We start from the raw sequence: 24,703 nt of genomic DNA, 5'->3' as shown, positions 1-24,703 counted from the left end.
CACACAGAGGCACACGCACACAGACACACGCACACAGAGACACACGCACACAGAGACACACGCACACACACACAGACACACACGCGCACACACACAGAGACACACGCGCACACACACACAGAGACACGCACACAGAGACACACGCACACAGAGACACACGCACACACACACAGACACACGCACACACACACAGACACACGCACACACACACAGACACACGCACACACACACAGACACACGCACACACACACAGAGACACACGCACACACAGACACGCACGGAGACACACACACACAGAGACACATGCACACATACAGAGAGACACACGCGCACACACAGAGAGACACATGCGCACACACACACAAACACAGAGACACACACAGACACACACACACAAACACACACACAGACACGCACGGAGATACACACACACACAGACACATGCACACACACACACACAGACATATGCGCACGCACACACAAACACACACACAGACACGCACGGAGACACACACACACACAGACACATGCACACACACACACACAAACACAGAGACACACACAGACACGCACGGAGATACACACACACAGAGACACATGCACACACACACAGAGACACACGCACACAGAGACACACGCACACACACACAGAGACACACGCACACACACACAGACACACACACACACAGACACACGCACACAGAGACACACGCACACAGAGACACACGCACACACACACAGACACACGCACAGACACACACGCACAGAGACACACGCACAGAGACACACGCACACAGAGACACACGCACAGAGACACACACGCACAGAGACACACGCACACAGAGACACACGCACAGAGACACGCACAGAGACACACGCACAGAGACACACGCACAGAGACACGCACAGACACACAGAGACACACGCACACAGACACACGCACACAGAGACACACGCACACACAGAGACACACGCGCACACACAGAGACACACGCGCACACACACAGAGACACACGCGCACACACACAGAGACACACGCGCACACACACAGACACACGCACACACACACAGACACACGCACACAGACACACGCACACACACACAGACACACGCACACACACACAGACACACGCACAGAGACACGCACACACACACAGAGACACACGCACACACACACAGAGACACACGCACACACACACAGAGACACACACAGAGACACACGCACACACACACAGAGACACACACACACACACAGAGACACACGCACACACACACAGAGACACACACACAGAGACACACGCACACACACACAGAGACACACACACAGAGACACGCACACAGACACACGCACACAGACACACGCACACAGACACAGAGACACACGCACAGACACACGCGCACACACACACACAGAGACACACACACACGCACACACACACAGACACACGCACACACACACAGACACACGCACACACACACAGAGACACACACACAGACACACGCACAGACACACGCACACACACACAGACACACGCACACAGACACACGCACACAGACACACGCACACAGACACAGAGACACACGCACACACACACAGACACACGCACACAGACACACGCACACACACACAGACACACGCACACACACACAGAGACACACGCGCACACACACACAGACACACGCGCACACACACACGCACACAGACACACGCACACAGACACACGCACACACACACACACACAGACACACGCACAGACACACAGACACACGCACACAGACACACGCACACAGACACACGCACACAGACACACGCACACAGACACAGAGACACACGCACAGACACACACACAGAGACACACGCACACACACACAGAGACACACGCACACACACAGACACACGCACACACACAGAGACACACGCACACACACACAGAGACAAACGCACACACACACAGACACACGCACACAGAGACACACACACAGAGACACACGCACACAGACACACGCACACAGACACACGCACACAGACACACGCACACAGACACACGCACACAGACACACGCACACAGACAGAGACACACAGACAGAGACACGCGCACACACACACAGAGACACACGCACACAGAGACACACGCACACAGAGACACACGCACACAGAGACACACGCACACACACACAGACACACGCACACAGAGACACACGCACACAGAGACACAGACACACGCACAGACACACAGACACACGCACACACACACAGAGACACACGCGCACACACACACAGAGACACGCACACAGAGACACACGCACACAGAGACACACGCACACAGAGACAGAGACACACGCACACAGAGACAGAGACACACGCACACACACACAGACACACGCACACAGAGACACACGCACACACACACAGAGACACACGCACACACACACAGACACACGCACACACACACAGAGACACACGCACACACACAGAGACACACGCACACACACAGAGACACACGCACACACACAGAGACACACGCACACACACAGAGACACGCACACACACAGAGACACACGCACACACACACAGAGACACGCACACACACACAGAGACACACGCACACACACACAGAGACACACACACAGAGACACACACACAGAGACACACGCACAGAGACACACGCACAGAGACACACGCACAGAGACACACGCACACACACACAGAGACACACGCGCACACACACACAGAGACACACACACACACACACAGAGACTCACACACAGACACACACAGAGACACACGCACACAGACACACGCACACAGACACACGCACACAGACACAGAGACACACGCACAGACACACGCGCACACACACACAGAGACACACGCACAGACACACAGAGACACACACACACGCACACACACACAGAGACACACACACACAGAGACACACGCGCACACACAGAGACACACACACACGCACACACACACAGACACACGCACACACACACAGAGACACACGCACACACACAGACACACACACAGAGACACACGCACACAGACACACAGAGACACACACACAGACACACGCACACAGAGACACACGCACACAGAGACACGCACACACACACAGAGACACACACACAGAGACACACGCACAGACACACAGAGACACACACAGACACACGCACACAGAGACACACGCACAGACACACAGAGACACACGCACAGAGACACAGAGACACACACACAGACACACGCACACAGAGACACACGCACAGAGACACACGCACAGACACACGCACAGACACACGCAGAGACACACGCACAGAGACACACGCACAGACACACGCACAGACACACGCACAGACACACGCACAGACACACACACAGACACACACACAGAGACACGCACACAGAGACACACGCACACACACACAGAGACACACGCACACACACACAGAGACACACGCACACACACACAGAGACACACGCACACACACACAGAGACACACGCACACACACACAGAGACACACACAGAGACACACGCACACACAGAGACACACGCACACACACAGAGACACACGCACACACACACAGAGACACACGCACACACACACAGAGACACACGCACACACACACAGAGACACACGCACACACACAGAGACACACGCACACACACACAGAGACACACGCACACACACACAGAGACACACGCACACACACACAGAGACACACGCACACACACACACGCACACAGACACACGCACACACACACAGACACACACACACAGAGACACACACACACAGAGACACACGCACACAGAGACACGCACACAGACACACGCACACAGACACACACGCACAGACACACAGAGACACACGCACAGACACACAGAGACACACGCGCACACACACACAGAGACACACGCACAGACACACAGAGACACACGCACAGACACACAGAGACACACGCACAGAGACACACGCACACACACACAGAGACACACACACACAGACACACGCACACAGACACACACGCACACACACACAGAGACACACGCACAGACACACAGAGACACACGCGCACACACACACAGAGACACGCAGACAGAGACACACGCACACAGAGACACACGCACACAGAGACACACGCACACACACACAGAGACACACGCACACACACAGAGACACACGCACACACACAGAGACACACGCACACACACACAGAGACACACGCACACACACAGAGACACACGCACACAGAGACACACGCACACAGAGACACACGCACACAGAGACACACGCACACAGAGACACACGCACACAGAGACACGCGCACAGAGACACACGCACAGAGACACGCGCACAGAGACACGCAGACAGAGACACACGCAGACAGAGACACACGCACAGACACACGCACACAGAGACACATGCACAGACACAGACACACGCACACAGACACACGCACAGACAGAGACACATGCACAGACACGCACAGAGACACACGCACAGAGACACACGCACAGAGACACACGCACACACACACAGACACACGCACACACACACAGACACACGCACACACACACAGACACACGCACACACACACAGACACACGCACACACACACACAGACACACGCACACAGAGACACACGCACACAGAGACACACGCACACAGAGACACACGCACACAGAGACACACGCACAGACACACAGACACACGCACACAGAGACACACGCACAGACACACAGAGACACACGCACACACACAGAGACACACGCACACACACAGAGACACACGCACACACACAGAGACACACGCACACAGAGACACACGCACACACACAGAGACACACGCACACAGAGACACACGCACACAGAGACACACGCACACAGAGACACACGCACACAGAGACACACGCACAGAGACACGCGCACAGAGACACGCAGACAGAGACACACGCAGACAGAGACACACGCACAGACACAGAGACACACGCACACAGACACACGCACACAGAGACACATGCACAGACACAGACACACGCACACAGACACACGCACAGACAGAGACACATGCACAGACACGCACAGAGACACACGCACAGAGACACACGCACAGAGACACACGCACACACACACAGACACACGCACACAGACACAGACACACGCACACACACACAGACACACGCACACACACACAGACACACGCACACACACACACAGACACACGCACACAGAGACACACGCACACAGAGACACACGCACACAGAGACACACGCACACAGAGACACACGCACACAGAGACACACGCACAGACACACAGACACACGCACACAGAGACACACGCACAGACACACAGAGACACATGCACACAGAGACACATGCACAGACACACAGACACACGCACACAGAGACACATGCACAGACACACAGACACACGCACACAGAGACACATGCACAGACACACAGACACATGCACACAGAGACACACAGACACACGCACACAGAGACACACGCACAGACACACAGAGACACACGCACACAGAGACACACAGACACACGCACACAGAGACACACAGACACACGCACAGACACACAGAGACACACGCACAGACACACAGAGACACACGCACAGACACACAGAGACACACGCACAGACACACAGAGACACACGCACAGACACACAGAGACACACGCACAGACACACAGAGACACACGCACACAGAGACACAGAGACACACGCACACAGAGACACACGCACACAGAGACACACGCACACAGAGACACACGCACAGAGACACACGCACAGAGACACACACACAGAGACACACGCACAGAGACACAGACACACGCACAGACACACAGAGACACACGCACAGAGACACAGACACACGCACAGACACACAGAGACACACGCACAGACACACAGAGACACACGCACAGACACACGCACACAGAGACACACGCACAGACACACGCACAGAGACACGCACACAGAGACACGCACACAGAGACACATGCACAGACACACAGACACACGCACACAGAGACACATGCACAGACACACAGACACACGCACACAGAGACACATGCACAGACACACAGACACACGCACACAGAGACACACAGACGCACGCACACAGAGACACACGCACAGACACACAGAGACACACGCACAGAGACACGCACAGACACACAGACACACGCACAGACACACAGACACACGCACAGACACACAGAGACACACGCACAGACACACAGAGACACACGCACAGACACACAGAGACACACGCACAGAGACACAGACACACGCACAGACACACAGAGACACACGCACAGACACACAGAGACACACGCACAGACACACAGAGACACACGCACACACAGACACACAGAGACACACGCACAGAGACACACGCACACACACACAGACACACGCACACAGAGACACGCACACAGAGAGACACGCACACAGAGACACACACAGAGACACACGCACAGACACACAGAGACACACGCACAGACACACAGAGACACACGCACACACACACAGAGACACACGCACACAGAGACACACGCACACACACACAGAGACACACGCACACACACACAGAGACACACGCACACACACACACACAGAGACACACGCACACACACACAGAGACACACGCACAGACACACAGAGACACACGCACAGACACACAGAGACACACGCACAGACACACAGAGACACACGCACAGACACACAGAGACACACGCACACACACAGAGACACACGCACACACAGACACACGCACACAGACACACGCACACACAGAGACACACGCACACACACACAGACACACACACACACAGAGACACACGCACACACAGACACACACACACACACACAGAGACACACGCACACACAGAGACACGCACACACACACAGAGACACGCACACACACACACAGAGACACACGCACACACACACAGACACGCACACAGAGACACACACGCACACACAGAGACACACACGCACACACAGAGACACACACGCACACACAGAGACACACACGCACACACAGAGACACACACGCACACACAGAGACACACGCACACACACACAGAGACACACGCACACACACACAGAGACACGCACACAGAGAGACACGCACACAGAGAGACACGCACACAGAGAGACACGCACACACAGAGAGACACGCACACACAGAGAGACACGCACACAGAGAGACACGCACACAGAGAGACACGCGCACACAGAGAGACACGCGCACACAGAGAGACACGCGCACACAGAGAGACACGCGCACACAGAGAGACACGCACACACAGAGAGACACGCACACACAGAGAGACACGCACACACACACACAGCTACTCACTTTCAATGGGCTTGCTGGACAGTGCTGAGAAGGTGAGGTACATGACGTAGACGCTGATGATTGCTGGCTGGAGCAGGCCTGAGGTGGGCTGGACTGTATGGACAACACATGAAACACGTTGCTTCACACTACCTCCCAGACACAAACATTCATACAAAACATTCAGCTACACAAAAAAACCCATTTTTCCTTTGTTTTTGACCAAACAGAAGAGTCTCCAGTACAGACTATCAGTTTATTTAACTGGAACGCTCCCCTTCATGCAGATATTCTAGTCTAAAGTTGGTTTATTCTTTCTGCATTGTGTGTATCAGTGGAATGAAGATCTCAGACTTTGAGTCATACAGATGTGTGTATTTTCGTATTTTCTATAATAAGCTTGCTTCAGAATTCTCCTTTTCTGCTGTCCCCCTCCACAGCGCCATGCACTTTCAAAACCTTTCACGTGTATGAAGTAGAGATCAATCCCCAGGGTGCTGGTGTATTTCCACCATGCAGACCTATGTGACCAGTACAAGACATAAAATATAAACTAGCCATTAGCTCGCGCGCATGTGGGTTTGTGGCTTTAGAATCGTTTTTCCCTAGAAACTATTCTGAGCTTCAGTACAGTAACCTTTAGTTCACTGCCAAGCTAAGGAAACTGCTGACTATATCTTTAAGTCTAACAGGTCAAATGGGGAACTACTTAAGGCGTCATGGGTCTACAGTCTGATCACATGTCTGTAGGAACGACATCACTACTTCTGGAAAATTCACCCTGTAACAAAAAAGTACTGAAACATACATCTTCTGGTCACACTCTTAATCGTGCCAAACTAATAAATGGTATCAATTACAATCATATTACATATATCCGATCATATTGCTTTCTGAGCTCTCAAAAATATATATGAAGCAGCTGGCCTAGTTAAATAAAAAAAAACAAAGAATAAGGGAATGCTGGGACTTCCTGTCATGCTGACTCACATGTCTGAATGCAAGGTGAAATGGCCAGCAGTGAGACGATGATGCATAAACCCGAGTTCACCCCCAGGAAGACCTTGTTGAGGGAGCAGGCCTCAGAGTGTGTGTAGTACATGATCATAAAGACCAGAGCACCCACTGCCACAGAGAAGAGCACCAACGTGGCCAGGGCCAGCGCTGCATACCACAGCTTGTTGTGATCTACACCTGAACTCCTGCAGAGGAACAGAGAGTGAAAAAAAAAAAGTTTAATTATCCGGTAATGAAACCCTATGGTAGCGATTCTCACTTGTTTCTGTAGTTTCTATTCCTGTGAAAAAAAAAATATTCTTCTTATAATTTTATGAACATAAAATGTGGCAATGATATTTGTTTACTGGAGCCATTTTTTTTAGTCAGTTGTAGGGGCACTGTGGCTACAAGAATGAATTTTATCTGAATATAGTGACTTCTATCCGGATCCGTCGCCAGTGCCTGCTTTATTTCACAGCACATCCATACACACTATTCCTCACATGCTGACACACAGAGTATAACCTGTTTTTTTTAACACAATAACAATAGTCATAGAGAGGAAATGATTCTGCTGTATGGTTCAACCATGTGCTTCCTTTCTCTGTTGTCTGTTTTAGCTCTCCTTCTGTAAGGCAGCAGTTTAAAAACAATCCTATCTAGGCCACATATATTTATATATACATATATATAAACTAAGTGCAGATTACCCAGAAGCATGTGGTACTGCTGTCTCACAACAGAACAAAATGCTTTAATGGACAGAAATGAAAAGTCTGTTCACATACTTGAATCACGCTGGTTGACTTGCCACGTCTATAAAGCAGTGAGGAAACTGTCATCTATTTTATTTTTACAGTGGTATTTATATAGTTGTGCTACTCGTGTTTAAAAGCACAGCTTTTCTGAAATACAACGATGGACTGAAGGGGTAGACGAACCGTAAATCCATTAGCTAGTGCACTGGACCACTGAAAGCTCCAGTGTGCTGCCCAGCCCCATGTTTTGGTTGCCTAGAAACCTGAACTAAGCTACTACGCAAAACAAAGGTCATAAAGAGATTCAGGGAAATCAGTCTTCAAATTCCTGCACTGAAGCAACTCCAGCGTAGTCATTATTATAGACATGCTAATATGTCTGGAGGGGAGGGCACTGGTGGCTCAGTGCTAGGTTTCTCGCCTACCATGAGGAAGACCCAGGTTCGATTCCTAGCCAATGCCCAAACCCCAGCCACTGGATGCAGTGCCGGTCCCAAGCCCGGATAAAAATGGTAGGGTTGTGTCAGGAAGGGCATCCGGCGTAAAACCTGTGCCAAGTTGTTGTGCAGGTCAGTTGGTCTGCTGTGGCGACCCCTCAGACAAGTAGGGAGCAGCCGAAAGAACAACAAATATGTCCGGAGGTAGAATATTGTATGTTTGCATCCTCAGCAGTGTCAACATTTGGCTAAGTTTTGCTTTCTCTTCTCAAATCACACATAAAAGCATCTTATTAACTTACGATATGTGTAACAGTGACCAGCAGGACACCTTCATGCTCTTATTTTAACACTTCTTCTACATACTTGTTCCTGACACTGAAAAGGACATATATCATACACGCTCAAAACAATCCACCAATCAGGAAATATTCAATGACCATCCAGAACCTTACACGCTAAAAGCTTTAGGATGCCACACCTACAGTGCTATATCATTAAGCTCAACATTTGGAATGCTCAAGTTTACAAATGGGTTTTTCTTTCCGGTAATTACCTTTGTGTACATTCTATATTACTAACATATCATGTATAAAACCAGACCACCCTGACAGGCAAGTACGCAGCCTCCCTCACTATGGAAATTACAGCTGGCCAGAACACACCACCCTCCCTCTACACTGTGTAATGAATTCCAGTTGTGTTTCCCAAAAAAAAAAAAAAAAAAAAATTGGATGCAGTGATGGAAACAGAAAAATTGAATCAGGAACATTTTCCCAGTGAATGATTTTCTGTCGCTGATATAGCATGTCTGAGATAGGATTAGAAGAACAATGCCAAAGGTTGGACCAGTGCCATCTTACCAGTTCTGGTTCCATCTGTGAGCAAACTGAACCAGGAGCATGAGCTGGATTAGTAAGAACAGGAAGCCACCGGCAGCTCCTACATAACGCCACACTGTAGAGGAAGGAGAGAGAGAGAGAGAGAGAGAGAGAGAAAGAAGGCACATTGAGCTGTCATTCTCAACAGTTCTTTTATTTCAGTGACTCCCACTTTCTGTGCTGATGGCAGCTCTCCAGACTGCTGCTCGCTTCCACTGACAACAACTACACAATTCAACATCCAAAGAACTACAGAACTCACAAAGAAACACGCCAAGGACACCGTTTCTGACGCTGTGTAGTATCATAGAACTGTAGTGAAAGTGTTGATGGTTTAATGAGCAAAAAGCTGGACATAGAAAAAAAACGTACACAATGACAAACCGTAAAGCCTTTCACACCATGACGACTTTCCTGTCTGAACAGCTTTATTCCTAATGGTTACAAAATGCTGATACTATACACGCCTTCCAACAAAATAAACATCTTGCAGAAAAATGCACCATATCAGCACTTCACAAGTTTTTAATAGAAGTCCAGTTACAGAATTTTAACCCTTCTGATTGGAAATGAGGAATTCAACAGCGCTGAGGTCAGTTAACACCACCGTCTAAGTTAACGTCATATACTGCAGACGTGAGTAAACATAAAGTAAATATTTTGAATGAGTTACTGTTTAGTCTCAGGGTGGAGCTGTGATAGAAGATCAGAGCACAGATGAGGTTTCATGCACACTTCAAAAGCCTTTCTGAAACTTCTCCAACTAAAGATCTCAGTAAAGGACAACGAAGGCACCATTACTTATGGGTTCAAAGCTCATGAAAGGTACAAGCGGTACCCAATATCTACAACAGGGCGTGAATAAGAGTCGATGAGAACAAAAAAATAATGAAATACAATACCTTCGAGAAACTTCTCTTCACCAGGTATGAAGAAGCCTCCTGCACAGCAGGCTAGCAAAGCCAAAAACTTCAGAAACCAGAATCTGAATAGAGATAGAGACAAGATGATAAATCCTACAAGTGACCAGGGCACAGAATGCTAGTGGGCATTGCTTAGGTGTGATTTAAACAGATTATTTAAGGGGAAAAAAACTTTCAGGCCAAAATCTGGCTTTTCTTGCCTATTATAAACATTAGTCTCATAACAGTTTATGCAAAGTGAGAAACTCCATGATTGTGTCCCTTACTTGTTTACTCGGGCATGTATTTTAGAAAAGTGTTTAAAAAGACTAGGTTCTATTCTGGATTCGTTGTTTTAAGACAGCAGGCATTTACACTGTGCTTTCCCTCACCCCTTTGCACACAAGCCACTTCCTCTTCTCCTTCACACCATTTGCATACAACACAAAGATCCAATTATTGCAAAGTGAAGGGCTCTTGTCGGGGCCCACACCGTTGCGTTTGAGGAGAATTAAACTCGCCTCCTAATGAAATTTCCTCCGGACGGGGCGTTTAATTAATACCACTATTCAGTGCAGTGGGAGTGGGCGGGTAATGGAGTTGAAGGAGGAGCGTGAAACAGAACAGAGCGCACGGGGAGAGAATAAAAAAAAGCAAGCCAAATGATACATGGCCTTGTGGACCTCTGGTGACTCTGAGATGGCTGCATGGGGTCATGGAGAAGGCAAGGCTAGCTTGTAGAGGAAACGGGACCGTTCCTTACCCGTTGTGTACGGCCGCCCGACATCCTGTGCTGCTCCGGATTCGGATGGTGAACATGGAGAAGAAGAAGAAGAAGCACGCCATGCCGAAGCAGACTTTGTAGACGGCGGAGTAGCCGACCAGGGTGCTGCAGTTCTCTCCAGCATTCAGCTTTTTACAAATCTCCTCATAATATGGAATCTGAAACAGGATGATACAGGATTACTGCTTGTGAGGAAAAACAAAAACATCATGCATATGAAAAGTACTCTGTATGGATCACTTTATTGGAGCTTAATAGGTTGATAATGGTTGTCAGCTATAAAACCTCTTACAGCGTAAACCATGTTAGTTTCTATTTTACATTATGATTTTATTATGATATCATACGAGCTGTTATGACCTTTTTTTAATTAGGGAATATTGATATCAAATAAACACAGCACTTGGGTTAACGACCATAAGCCTGAGTAACGTTACACAAAAATACAAAATTCACATCTGTGCCAAAATGCTAACAAACCAGGGACTTTAGTGTGGCTCATACATATCAGTATTACTTTTCTTAATATTATAATATTAATTTACAATATTTAAAAATGAAAGGAATTATATTGGGACAAAAAGCTTATCTGTCTCCCACAGCAATTGTTTTTCACAATGCAACCACACGGGATAGAGATGTCCACTTGCAGACAGTGAATGATGAATGAATAATGGATGAGAATGAATAAATCATCATCTTCCCTTTGATCACATGCATCCATTAACACTGAGGTTCATGGTAAATGAAAAAGTTAGACACAGCCATACAAGAGGCCTCTTTGTAGTGTCAGGTCTTCGGAGAGAAGAAGTACAACCGTAAATGTTTTTTGTCTAGAAGAGTGCTAAACTGGGTCTAAGCGCTATATTTTAGCTCCTTACTTGTGGTCTGTGAAATGAAGCATTCTCTAAAAAAGAAAGCGAGGTGTTTAATCTCGACTTCCCATCACATAAAACAAGAAGTTGTGTGATATTTTACTGTGTTTGGATCTGTACAGTTCACACTCAGAAGATCTGTTTCTCTTTCTTTCATCACTCTAAGCTCATTTAATGCTTTTCACAAAAGGCAGCCTTCGGTTGAGCTTGACTTTTACAGGCTCTTGTTCTTGCTTGGCATTTACACAGCGGGCAGTCAAAGGGCGAGTGGAAGGACAAAAAGAAAGGCTTGGCCAGAACATAATGGCTGGGTCCACACTACACAGTGCTACAACATTCCTGTTTGACCATCTCTCTGGCTGGCATGGATTCATCCCAATTTCAGGGCAGAAGGAAGAAAATAATAAGCAGTCTGTTCTGTGCACTTTGTAAAGTCTAAAAATTCCTGCTCGGGGTGTTATGTAGACGGCACAGCGAGCTCCACCATGCCTTTTATTCTCCCGCAGTGCTGCACTGTTCTGTGCATGGCTGTGGTTTGGACTGGTGTGCTGGCTGACTGTAGATAAAGACTTCACATTTCTGAAGCTAGCCTTCCTCACGAGTGAGTGGCTTAAAGGCCATAGCAACAGTGTTTGTTGTTTTGTTGTGGTTAAAAGGAGTTTTTGTGAAGAAGGGCAGTAAACTTTGCTTTTGAATAGATCCATAGAATGGATGAAAAGAGTATGTGGGGGAATAGTTTGTTTATATATATATATATATATATATATATATATATATATATATATATATATATATATATATATATGTTAAGCTCTCTCCACTATGAACGGTTATCTCTGACATGCACACGAGAGCCGTTGTGTATGAAAAGATGAGTAAAAGATGTCTGTATGACAACGGTATTAAATTTTACATCATGCTGTCACTTTATGACTTTGGTGAAAGTATCAGCAATAAGCTGCCCAGGTGACTGACAGTCAGCAAGACTGAAACAGAACCTGGGCATTAAGTTCGATAGCTATCTTAGTGCACTTGGCTTATTTTAAGCTTGTCTACTGTTACATTAAAAGCTGAGAAAACAAATGTAACTCAATTAACAGATACTGAAAACCTAGTTGTGTCCATCTGTGACTAATGTAAGCCTGATGTTTTAAAAGCTCTCAGTAGTCATGGGTAAGGCTACAACATGGTGAGAAAGTGATGGGTAGTGGAATGAAATATCCAGAAGATCTGAAAGACTCACATTATTGCGCATTTGTATCTCTACGGTGGGCGACATCATGATTACGCAGGTGACGGTGACCAGCAAGAAGTAGAGGGCGTACATGAAGCGCGTCCCTGTCGACTGCTTGATCTTGGGACAGCAGGAGCAGCACAGCGAGCAGGCAGCCGAGCCGCAGCAGCAGGCCAGCTATGGGAGGAAAGACACAAGACGACATTTTAACATATTCAGCTTTTTCTTTCAGCTATAGTGGCTGTTTTGTGGTGTTGGGACGTTTTTGATTTAGCCATTTGGATTTTAATTGTCCTAGTCTAGTCCAGATCTATAGATATATGTTGCTCTCAAAAGACAGACTACTACTTTTCTTTTGTCAGCTAAACTAGTGAGCAAATCCAGCAGAGGTATTACATGCTGAAAGCAGGCACACACACACACACAGACACACACACACACACACACACACATACACACACACACACCACAAGATTGGTTGATTTCCCTCCTAGCAGCAGAAATGGTGAGCTGCTATTGGACAGCTGAGCTACTCTAAGACAAGGCTGTTACTATGAACCTGAGCTCATCAGCACAGAGTGTTTCACTCACAACTGTGAAAAGCAAAAGCATTACACACCCTGAGAGTCCATATGTGATCAGTATACACAGTCTGGGAGAGTCTTTATCTCGTTATCTCCTGTCTGCAGACAGGGAGGAGTGCAGATGAAGCAATCGTTTGCTGTTTAGGAGCTGATAGAAGACACAATACGACTCCAAATCTAGTTTAGCTAAATTTAGCTAATTGGTTAACACTAGATAAATTCTTCAGTGTTGTCCATAATGTCATGTAGATGTGTAGGAAATTCTTTAAATAAACAAAAATGCTTGAAAGTCATACAAATGCATAAAATTGATTATTGCTTCAGGACTAAAGTGTGATTCAAAATTTCAGCTGGAAAGTGTTTGAGTTGTTGAGTATAAATTTATTTATAGTTATTATAGGATTTCCCCCCTCCATATTTTCTTACTAATTTAGACATGGTGGATCCCCACCCACTAATTATATCTCCCTTATCATTCAACATGCCGAAAAAAGACCACCCGATGCTTCCTCTGAGACAAATGAACCAAGCCAACCACCTCTGTGTCACAGGGCAGCACAAAACTCTCAGTAAAAAGTGCTAACTACATTCTTCACAGAGGCCTGTGATTGGCTAGCACTGCTGTGATTGATAGGGGAACGCACCAGGTCAGCAGAAAAATATTAGCGTTTTAATAAAAAAGCAGAAGGAAATCTTGACAAAAGTGTGCTATATGCAAAACTTGCAATATAAAACACTCATGTCAGACTGATTTTTTTTAATGCCATGTTAGCTTCAATGGCTATATTATGGCTAAAAGTTTGAATGTAGTTAAAACACAGGGTGATATTCAATAGATTCAATAGGGTTACACTGATATGCAAGATAGCAAGAAGAGCTTTTTGAGGTTTATGCTCAGAATCTTGTACGGTGGAGCTGTCTTGAAGATATTTTCTAAAGTGTCTTTTGAATAAAATTTCTGCCTTATAGTGCCCAGGGCAGGGCAGTGGAGTAGAATGTGTTTTATTGATAGTGGTGGGTCTTCCCCTTTTAGCAGGTGGCCATGGGTGAGTCTCGTGTGCACTTGTGGTAGTCACTTCCTGTTTTCATGTACATTATAGTTATAAAAATACACTTATATTGCCAAAGGTTTTGGGACACTCCTCCAAATCACTGAATTCAGGTGTTGTTTTTCAGGGGTTTGGCTCGGCCCCTTAGTTCCAGTGAAAAGAACTCTTAATGCTTCAAGACATTTTGGAAATATCTTTACACAAAGATAGGAAGGGCAAACTACAGTCCAGCTTCCTTGTTTATGTATGTTTTTGTGTCTTTTGTCCTTTATCTGACTCTTTTTTTTTTTTCAGATGAGTAACGGAGAAAAGCACCGTATGGTCAAATTGTTTTGAATTCCTTATCTGCATATCATATACACCATATTGCCAAAAATTTTGGGACACCCCTCCAAATCATTGGATTCAGGTGTTGTTTTTCAGGGCTTGGGGCTCGGCCCCTTAGTTCCAGTGAAAGGAACTCTTAATGCTTCAGCATACCAAGACATTTTGGACAATTTCAGGCTCCCAACTTTGTGGGAACAGTTTGGGGATGACCCCTTCCTGTCCCAACATGACTGTGCACCAGTGCACACAGCAAGGTCCATAAAGACATGGATGAGAGAGTTTGGTGTGGAGGAACTGCCTCCTGAGTCCTGACCTCTGAATCAGAATGAATTAGAGTGGAGACTGTGAGCCAGGCCTTCTCATCCAACATCAGTGCCTGACCTCACAAATGCACTTCTAGAGGAATGGTCGAAAAAATCCCATGAACACACTCCTAAACCTTGTGGAAAGCCTTCCCAGAAGACTTCAAGCTGTTAAAGCGTAACAACTCCATATTACATTTATGTGCATGTAAAGGGAGACGTCCCAAAACTTTTGGCAATATAGTGCATGTTCCTTCATCAGCTCTTGCTTGAATTAATAAGACAAAACAATGCGGCTGCTCATGTTACAGACTAACAAAGTGTAAACTCTGTCCTTTCCTAAAAGAGGAAAACCCAAAATCAGCCGCATTAAATGTGACTGACTCATACTGAATCATTCCTGACTTAACTGAGATGTGGATTTTATCTACTGAAACAGATTAACACCATTAACATCGACTGGCTTTTCTGGCAAATGCCTAACACCGCTTTCCTGCAGACCTGAAGCCTGCACCTGACCTTTAAAGACGTGCTACTAGTGAATTTTACTCCAGAAATCCTCTCTTTTACATTTAGTTCAGTAGAAAAGGCCTGTATGTGACATGACTATAACTGAGGCAGAGATAGACCTATTAAAGCACAAAGATTCAGAAAGTGCACTGCTGTAGGTACGCGTGAATCGAGGAGTGAATTGAAATTTTGCTGAAAGTGCTCAGAACTGCTAGAAAAGTATTTGTAGGTGCCTTGGGAGTTCTTTATTGCATCAACAATTACAGGTTTATTTGTGTAATAAAGATCAAACCCACGTGAGAGAATCTGCACAGAGTGCCACAAAGGACAAAAGAAATTCCAGTAATGTGATCCAGACAGCGCTAGAAAACCTGATAGTGACTCTCTCTGCTAAAGACGACAGGTGGCCGGTCTGAAAGACCTCGGTCAGCCTCAACGTCATTCCTCTCCGGTCTTTCCATACTCGTGCTTGGGTTCCTGCTCGGAAGAGGCTCCATCGTCCTTGAGAAATCACATCCCCCACTACCTCCGACTGAGAGACAGTAATAAAACCCTTACAAAGCCCTTTTCCCAAAGTCTCCCGAGTTGTCCTTTTGTGCTTTCCAGCTGTCCAAAGAGGTCTGGGTTAAAGGTGACGTGACCGATAACCTGCCCGATGACTCCTACACAATAAAGCCTGAGAGCTTCTCGAGTCCACAGTTCCTCTCAGCTTTGTAGCGTTTGATTATATTGTTGGGAAACTCGCCCACGGTGGAAAACCCAGTGGACGGGAATTTTTACAACTAGCTATCCTTTACAATAAAGTTTCAGCTTAAGAAACCACAGTAATTTCCAAACTGAACCACTTTGAAGCTTTAATTTGCTTCATTTTCTACTCTTAGCTGATCGTTTTGTTCGATTTGTTCTTCCTTTCCTTCAAATGCTTATTTCCAAAAGATGGACCATGTTCATAATCCAAAAAAAAAAAATCCATATTGCTGAAACAGTTCATCGATAAACTGAATGAAATGAAAATAAAAAAGCACAAGCCCTTCACTGTGAGGCTGATCTCCGCTGGATGTTGACTGGCAGCTCATCATCTCTTCAGCATCAGGCTGAGATGGCAGACGCAGATGTTCTGCCGCTATTTCTGACACTTTTACCCTGAGAGAAGCTGCTCCTGGCACGGTGCTGATGCGGCTGATATCCGACGATATCACTGAGTGAGAAGTCATAAATTCACTGAGCAGGCGAGTAAACGCTCCACGGCTCTGCTCACACCCAGGTTATTACTCTCTCAGGAACAGAACTGAGGAGGCCAAAGCATGGTCGCTGACATGATATAATAACGTACGGCAAGCTAAATAAGTGTCTTAATGTTATCACCTTCTGGTTGTTGAATCTCTGATTTGTACCACTGTTTATAGCGTTAATAAAACAGCAGCAGTTCAATAAGAACGGGTTACACTGTTAGACAACAATTCCCGTGAAATGTGACAGGAAGTACAAGAAAAAATACGCCAACAAGGAATGTCTCAAATATGTGTATTGATATTCATTATGATCTCTAATTCATCTTACACACTAGGGCTGCAGCACCAGAGGAAGTAGCACACGGAGCATGACCTATATGAGAGACAGCCTTACTTACTTATCTACATGCTTACTTAACAGTCCAAAGAAATCAAAAGGAAGTGAATGTTCTTCAGGTGGATATCAGACAGCGGTAGAAACAAATTTATTAATCATCCATCTATTTTATGTAACGTTTATAAAACAGGCTCACAGGGAAGATGGAGTCTATCTCAGGGCAGCCCAGGACAGGGTCCCACCCCATCACACACACACACACTCTTACTCGCTATAGACAATTTAATGATGCCAGTCAGCCTACAATGCATGCCTTTGGACTGGAGGAAACTGAAGTATCCAGAGGAAACCCCAGAAGCATGAGGACAACATGCAAACTCTGGGGAGGAAACAGGAATTGAATCATCAAGCCCAGAGGTGTGAGTCAAACATGCTAACCACTAATGGCAATATCTTCTCGTGTCATTATCCTCTTGTCTTGTGAAAGCAGAATTGTGATATCTCTCTTTGTCATGGCTTTCTCATGCCTGGAAGTAACAATAGTGACAAATATCTTCCAGATTCTCGCCATTCAGGACAGGATGCCACACATTAAACAAACCCCCGGAAAGAACGGCCTGAAGACGAACCACATGGAAAGCTAAATTTCTTTATTAGTAACTGTCCCCAAATACACTTTACTCCCTGCCAAAACAAGAAAAATTTAACCTAGTGTTGAAACAAACCCTCCTCTGACGTGTTCTCTGGGAAAGCGTACAGCTCTGCTCGCCATTACCGCACTGTTTACACACAACACACACACTTTTCTCTCTTTTTCAGAGACCATAGATACACCAAACATCCACCTTCAGGCCCGGATCAATGGGTTATAAAGACGTTGATGGATGGACGGAGTTTGTTCTGCAATCGTTTGTCTGATGAGCGAAATGGCTTTTTCAGTTGCAAATGGGGAGCATTGGGGGGGAAGGACAGTAAAAGACTAAACGATTTTCCTTCAGCAGTAGAGTTCAGTCTGTGGCCTCTCGCACAGATGAGATGAGATGTGATGTGATGGTGTGTGTGAAATCCGAGGCAGGCTGACAACAGATAGCACTTCCCACACTGCTGCAGAGCTGTTACTACCACTACTACTCTAAAACCGTGACTCACTCAATCACATCTAAATAACGAATAACTTCAATATGTTACACACTCACACACCTGTGACCGGGGACAACTGGTCATACGATTCAATACAAAATATGTGATAAGGTTGTGATAATGAAATGCAACATTGCCACAGATCTTATACGAAAGTGCTGAGGAGTTTCATCAACCTCTGGCATCCCAGCTGTGACTTGAATTCTGATCCGATGATATCCAAACTATCTGCTGTTTAACTAAAGGGAGGATCTGCTCACTGGGCTAAAAGTCTGGGTGTATGGGGGGAAAACAAACTGGCCATAGTTCAACTTTCAGCAAAAGCAGGATGCTTAAAAAACTATGAGACTGTGCATTTGTTCTATGCTTGGAAATGCAAAACCAAACTGATGTGTGTTACTGATCACAGAGAACTAGCGGTTAAGTCATGGAAAGGGAAGCGTCTTTGGATACGTCTCCGCTAATGCGGATAAATCTGAAAACAGCGTCTTCATCTAAAAACGCTCTGCGTACACGTTATCGTTTTCAATCGTTTCCCAAAAGTTGGTCATCCACACTGAAACGTCTGAAAACACTCGTGTCCCTGTACTGCGCTCGAGTAGCACTTAAGACGCTTCTTCTTGGCGTTTATTTACTTTCCGGCTCTTTGAAACGTCGCTGCAATACGTCGAGGAAAGGTTCACCATTTTAGCTGAATTGGTCACATGATTAAAAACACATTACTTTCGGAAAGGCTCCGCTTTCACAATCCAAACTGCGACACTTTGGAGAGCGTTTTCAAAAAGATACGTGTTCACGTTGACTAAAAACGCCGTCTCGGTGTGAACGGAAGGCCAAAACGGATAGAAAAATAAACGAAAATGTATCAGTGTGGACATGGGCTTTCTCGCCCTTCAGGCATTTTAGTCCCATATCCAAATTCTCTTGTTAGCAAGGAGTTTTTAATAAAAAAAAATTTCCTACTCTAGATGATCGTTCACACAGCACTGCATTGCTGTCAGTATCTGCAAGGCCAATTATAAGACTATAACTGTAAAAAAAAAAATTAATCTCTTTCGGAAATGCACTGAGATTTCACTTGCCAGTGAGATCTCTTGGTTGCACACAGATTACATCATTCGGTCTGAATGAAGCAGACAACAACTTATCTCCAGCAAGGCACAACTCAGACACAACCCCGCCAGGCTGCTTACACAATTTAGATAAAAAAAAACCCTCAAAAGGACGGTGAGAAGCGGTTTTATTTTGGTCTAGATACCGGAATGTACGCAACTCGGAGGACGCAATGTCTCTAAATGACTCACAAATTAAATCTTTGATGTATCGTATCATAGCCAGGGATGTTTTCTCTTCTTCTTCTTCCTCCTGTGGTTTGTGGCTTTAAATGTAGGCATTCATCTGATTCAAGCGAATCAGTATGCATGCCCTTAAACAGTCCTGAAAAGCTCTTGGGGATCTGAAAGACACCTCTAGACTTGTTTTCTCCTGACTCTACAAAAGAAAGTGTCTCCGAGACATCAGGTGAATGGGCACAAAAGGTGCGGGTGATCCGATCATGCCCCGTGGAGCGGTGTCTCCGGCGCCTGTGGGCCAGTGACTCCTGACAGGCTTAGCCTTTAATGAGCCAGGCCTGCCAGCCTGCTGTTCTCCACAGCTAATCTTATGCAAACAAGCAGCCTCATGGACCCAACAAGGAAATGAAAAGACCACCCGCGGACCACGCAACACACAAAAGGGGGCTACAAGGAAATGTGGGCCACTCGAGGCAGAAATTAGCACACTGAGAATGTGTTAGAGACACATGTTGACAAATGTTTTGTTCTCCTTTTCCATAGATTAGCTGCATCCTACCTTAACTGCTGCCTAATTGTGCTTCCTGTGACTAAAAATCTGGACTGGTTTGTGTGTCAGGGACAAGCTTTTTCACTTGATGTCAAGCATGAAACAGGGAAAAATATCAGGATGAAATCTATGAAGCAGGAGATATATCAGGTTCAATCAAAAAAGAGACATCATCTCTCACATCATGTATTCTTCTACATTCAGAGTCGTATTCATGGGACAGTAATTAAGTCTGAAGTCGGGTCTGATGAGTGACATGCAAGTTTCAGGGAGGTTTTCTAATCCTAACCCTAATCGAGGCTTTTATTCCTGGTGAAGTGTTTATTCCTGTAGAATGATGCTGTATGATGGTGTATTTGGGACAGCAGCAGTCACAGCTGGCTGTAAACACGTACAGTACAGTCAGTGTAATGGTGATGGTGGAGCTGTAACTCTTACTGTAGCTTAGCAAAGTTCCTACACCATGTATTAGGAATGAATACAGTGTAAATAAAGATGAAGCCCATGTCAGTTCACTGCTTTCTGTTTTCTTTTCTTTAAACACGAACGGCTCTGCTGTCTCTCCGTTAGCCTGGTTAGCTAACAACTGAATCTTCTTTATACACGAACAAAAGATTCGTGTGACACAAGATGACTTGCCGTGGCTTACAACACTGATAACACTTTCACCTCCATTTTTAATCACATTTATAACACCTAAGCGATCAGTTTAGGAATAGTTTTGTAAAGCGTCCAAAAATAAATAAATCTGCGAACTAAAGCACGCGAGTGTGAGCTACAGAGATCTTCACCTCGACGCGTCCGTTTCTCTCTCTCTCTCTCTCTCTCTCTCTCTCTCTCTAAATCAAACGTACACGTTTAACCACTCACCTGATTTAAACAGCAAGGAGTACACATCTTTAAATCCCGTCCGATAATCCCTCTTTTACATGTACACTTAGTTCCGAACAGATGTTGTCCTCGGAGAGAGGAGGAAAAATATCAATCCCTCGCCACAGCACAGCTCCCCCCGCTGAACGCACTCGCTCACAATACACGACCGGTGAGCTGTCGAAGCGCGGGCTCGATTCCAAATGGCTGCGTGTTCCCTCTATAGGCACACAATGTGTGCTACGAAAGAATGCCTCCTGCGTCCTATGTAGGGCGCTATACATCCAACAGGAGAGACAATAGGATTCAGCCACAGAGTTCGGGCAGAGATCGGCCTACATAAATGCTAATTGACACTATAGCTACTGAACTGTATACCGATGATGTGTTTTTGTCTTTTAATTGTGTTCTGTGTGAAATAAAACATTTCAAATTCCACATATATGGTTATCTACAGGAGCAGAGTGGATTATGTTAACTATGTTAAACCACATTTACGTTATAAAAGTTTTGGGACACCCCTCCAAATCATTGAATTCAGGTGTGTTTTTTCAGGGGTTGGGCTTGGCCCCTTAGTTCCAGTGAAAGGAACTCTTAATACTTCAACATACCAAGACATTTTGGACAATTTCATGCTGCCAACTTTGTGGGAACAGTTTGGGGATGACCCCTTCCTGTTCCAACATGACTGTACACCAGTGCACAAAGCAAGGTCCATATAGACATGGATGAGTGAGTTTGGTGTGGAGGAACTTCACACAGTCCTGACCTCAACCTGATAGAACACCTTTGGGATGAATTAGAGCGGAGACTGTGAGCCAGACCTTATCGTCCAACATCAGTGCCTGACCTCACAAATGCGCTTCTAGACGAATGATCAAAAAATTCCCATAAACATAAACACTCCTAAACCTTGTGGGAAGCCTTCCTAGAAGAGTTGAATCTGTTATAGGTGCTAAGGGTGGGCCAACTCCATATTACATTCATGTGCATGTAAAGGCAGACATCTCAGTTTTGGCCTGTCTCAGTCTCCAATCTAATTCATCCCAAGGGTGTTCTTTCAGGTTGAGGTCAGGACTGTGTGAAGTTCCTCCACACCAAACTCACTCATCCATGTCTTTATGGACCTTGCTTTGTGCACTGGTGTACAGTCATGTTGGAACAGGAAGGGGTCATCCCCAAACTGTTCACACAAAGTTGGGAGCATGAAATTGTCCAAAATGTCTTGGTATGCTGAAGCATTAAGAGTTCCTTTCACTGGAACTAAGGGGCCAAGCCCAGCCCCTGAATTTAATGTTTTGGAGGGGTGTCCCAAAACTTTTGGCAATATAGTGTCTAAGATATGGAGATAAGGAATTCAAAACAATTTGACCATACGGTGCTTTTCTCCATTACTCAACTGAAAAAAAATTCAGATAAAAGGACAAAAGACAAAAACATACATAAACAAGGAAGCAGTGCAGGACTTTAGTTTGGCCTTCCTATCTTTGTTTTTAAAAAAGAAAAAGTTAAACGACACCCATTTCAAATCTAGTGCCCCAAGTGTACCAAGTACTGCAAAGAAATGTTGCCATGGCACGATGCCAACCAAAATAACGTGTGCTTTTTGGATGCCCTTCACACCAGAATGTGATGAAAAATTGCGTCAAGCACAACACTTACCTGGCAAATGAGTTGGTGTCTGGCGTAAACAGCACCTCCCTCAGGGCTTCAATGCCAAGTAATGAATCGGCGTGAAAATGTTTACATGGCAAGTGGTGCGACAAACATTTCAGACATATCTATCAGTTTCCAGAGAAGAAATTCCTACAGACCTGGAACCCTAATTCATACATCTAACAATAAGTGTATGCTGTGCACTCGTACCTAAGAACGGCTGCTGTGATCATGAGCATGGTCACGTTCCCATACCAGGGCTCTTTATTTACAATAAACTCATACTGATCATCCTTCAGAGCAGGTAGAAGAGTTTTTACCGATTTTAAATCCCACTATTGTGTCTAACCAGAAGAGAGCGAGTACAATGCTGAGTCTGGTTTCTCTCAAGGCTTCTTCTTCATATAGTCTTGAGCAGTTTTCCCTTAGCATTGTTACCTTTGGCTTACTCATCAGGGTCCTAAAACTATATCAGGAAGCGGCTTTGTCACAATGTCTGCTACTAAAAGTTCTGTACAACACAATTCGACATGTGAAAACTTCTAAAAACTACAGCTTCCATGAGCCACAAATCCATTATTAAGTGATTATAGAAAAAATGATTATAGACATGGACATCATGGAAC

General features: G+C 45.8%; 1 protein-coding gene across 1 annotated transcript in view; it reads right to left on the bottom strand.

Annotated features, from left to right (window-relative positions):
- The window catches only part of serinc5 (serine incorporator 5), a 31,570-nt gene extending 8,977 nt beyond the window's left edge, over positions 1-22,593 (bottom strand). Inside the window, exons 1-7 of the mRNA XM_058375065.1 lie at positions 22,422-22,593; positions 14,238-14,405; positions 12,099-12,277; positions 11,336-11,418; positions 10,416-10,509; positions 8,349-8,560; positions 7,380-7,472 (exon numbers count right to left, since the gene is read on the bottom strand). Of these exons, the coding sequence (XP_058231048.1) occupies positions 7,380-7,472; positions 8,349-8,560; positions 10,416-10,509; positions 11,336-11,418; positions 12,099-12,277; positions 14,238-14,405; positions 22,422-22,448 (856 nt within the window). The 5' untranslated portion in view covers positions 22,449-22,593. The remainder of the gene's footprint in view (positions 1-7,379; positions 7,473-8,348; positions 8,561-10,415; positions 10,510-11,335; positions 11,419-12,098; positions 12,278-14,237; positions 14,406-22,421) is intronic.
- Positions 22,594-24,703: the final 2,110 nt, after the last annotated feature.

The sequence above is a fragment of the Hemibagrus wyckioides genome, linkage group LG22 (assembly GCF_019097595.1).
Source record: "Hemibagrus wyckioides isolate EC202008001 linkage group LG22, SWU_Hwy_1.0, whole genome shotgun sequence".
Taxonomy (NCBI): Eukaryota; Metazoa; Chordata; class Actinopteri; order Siluriformes; family Bagridae; genus Hemibagrus; species Hemibagrus wyckioides.
The sequence above is the reverse complement of the archived record's forward strand: the minus strand, read 5'-3'. Positions and strand labels throughout refer to the sequence as shown.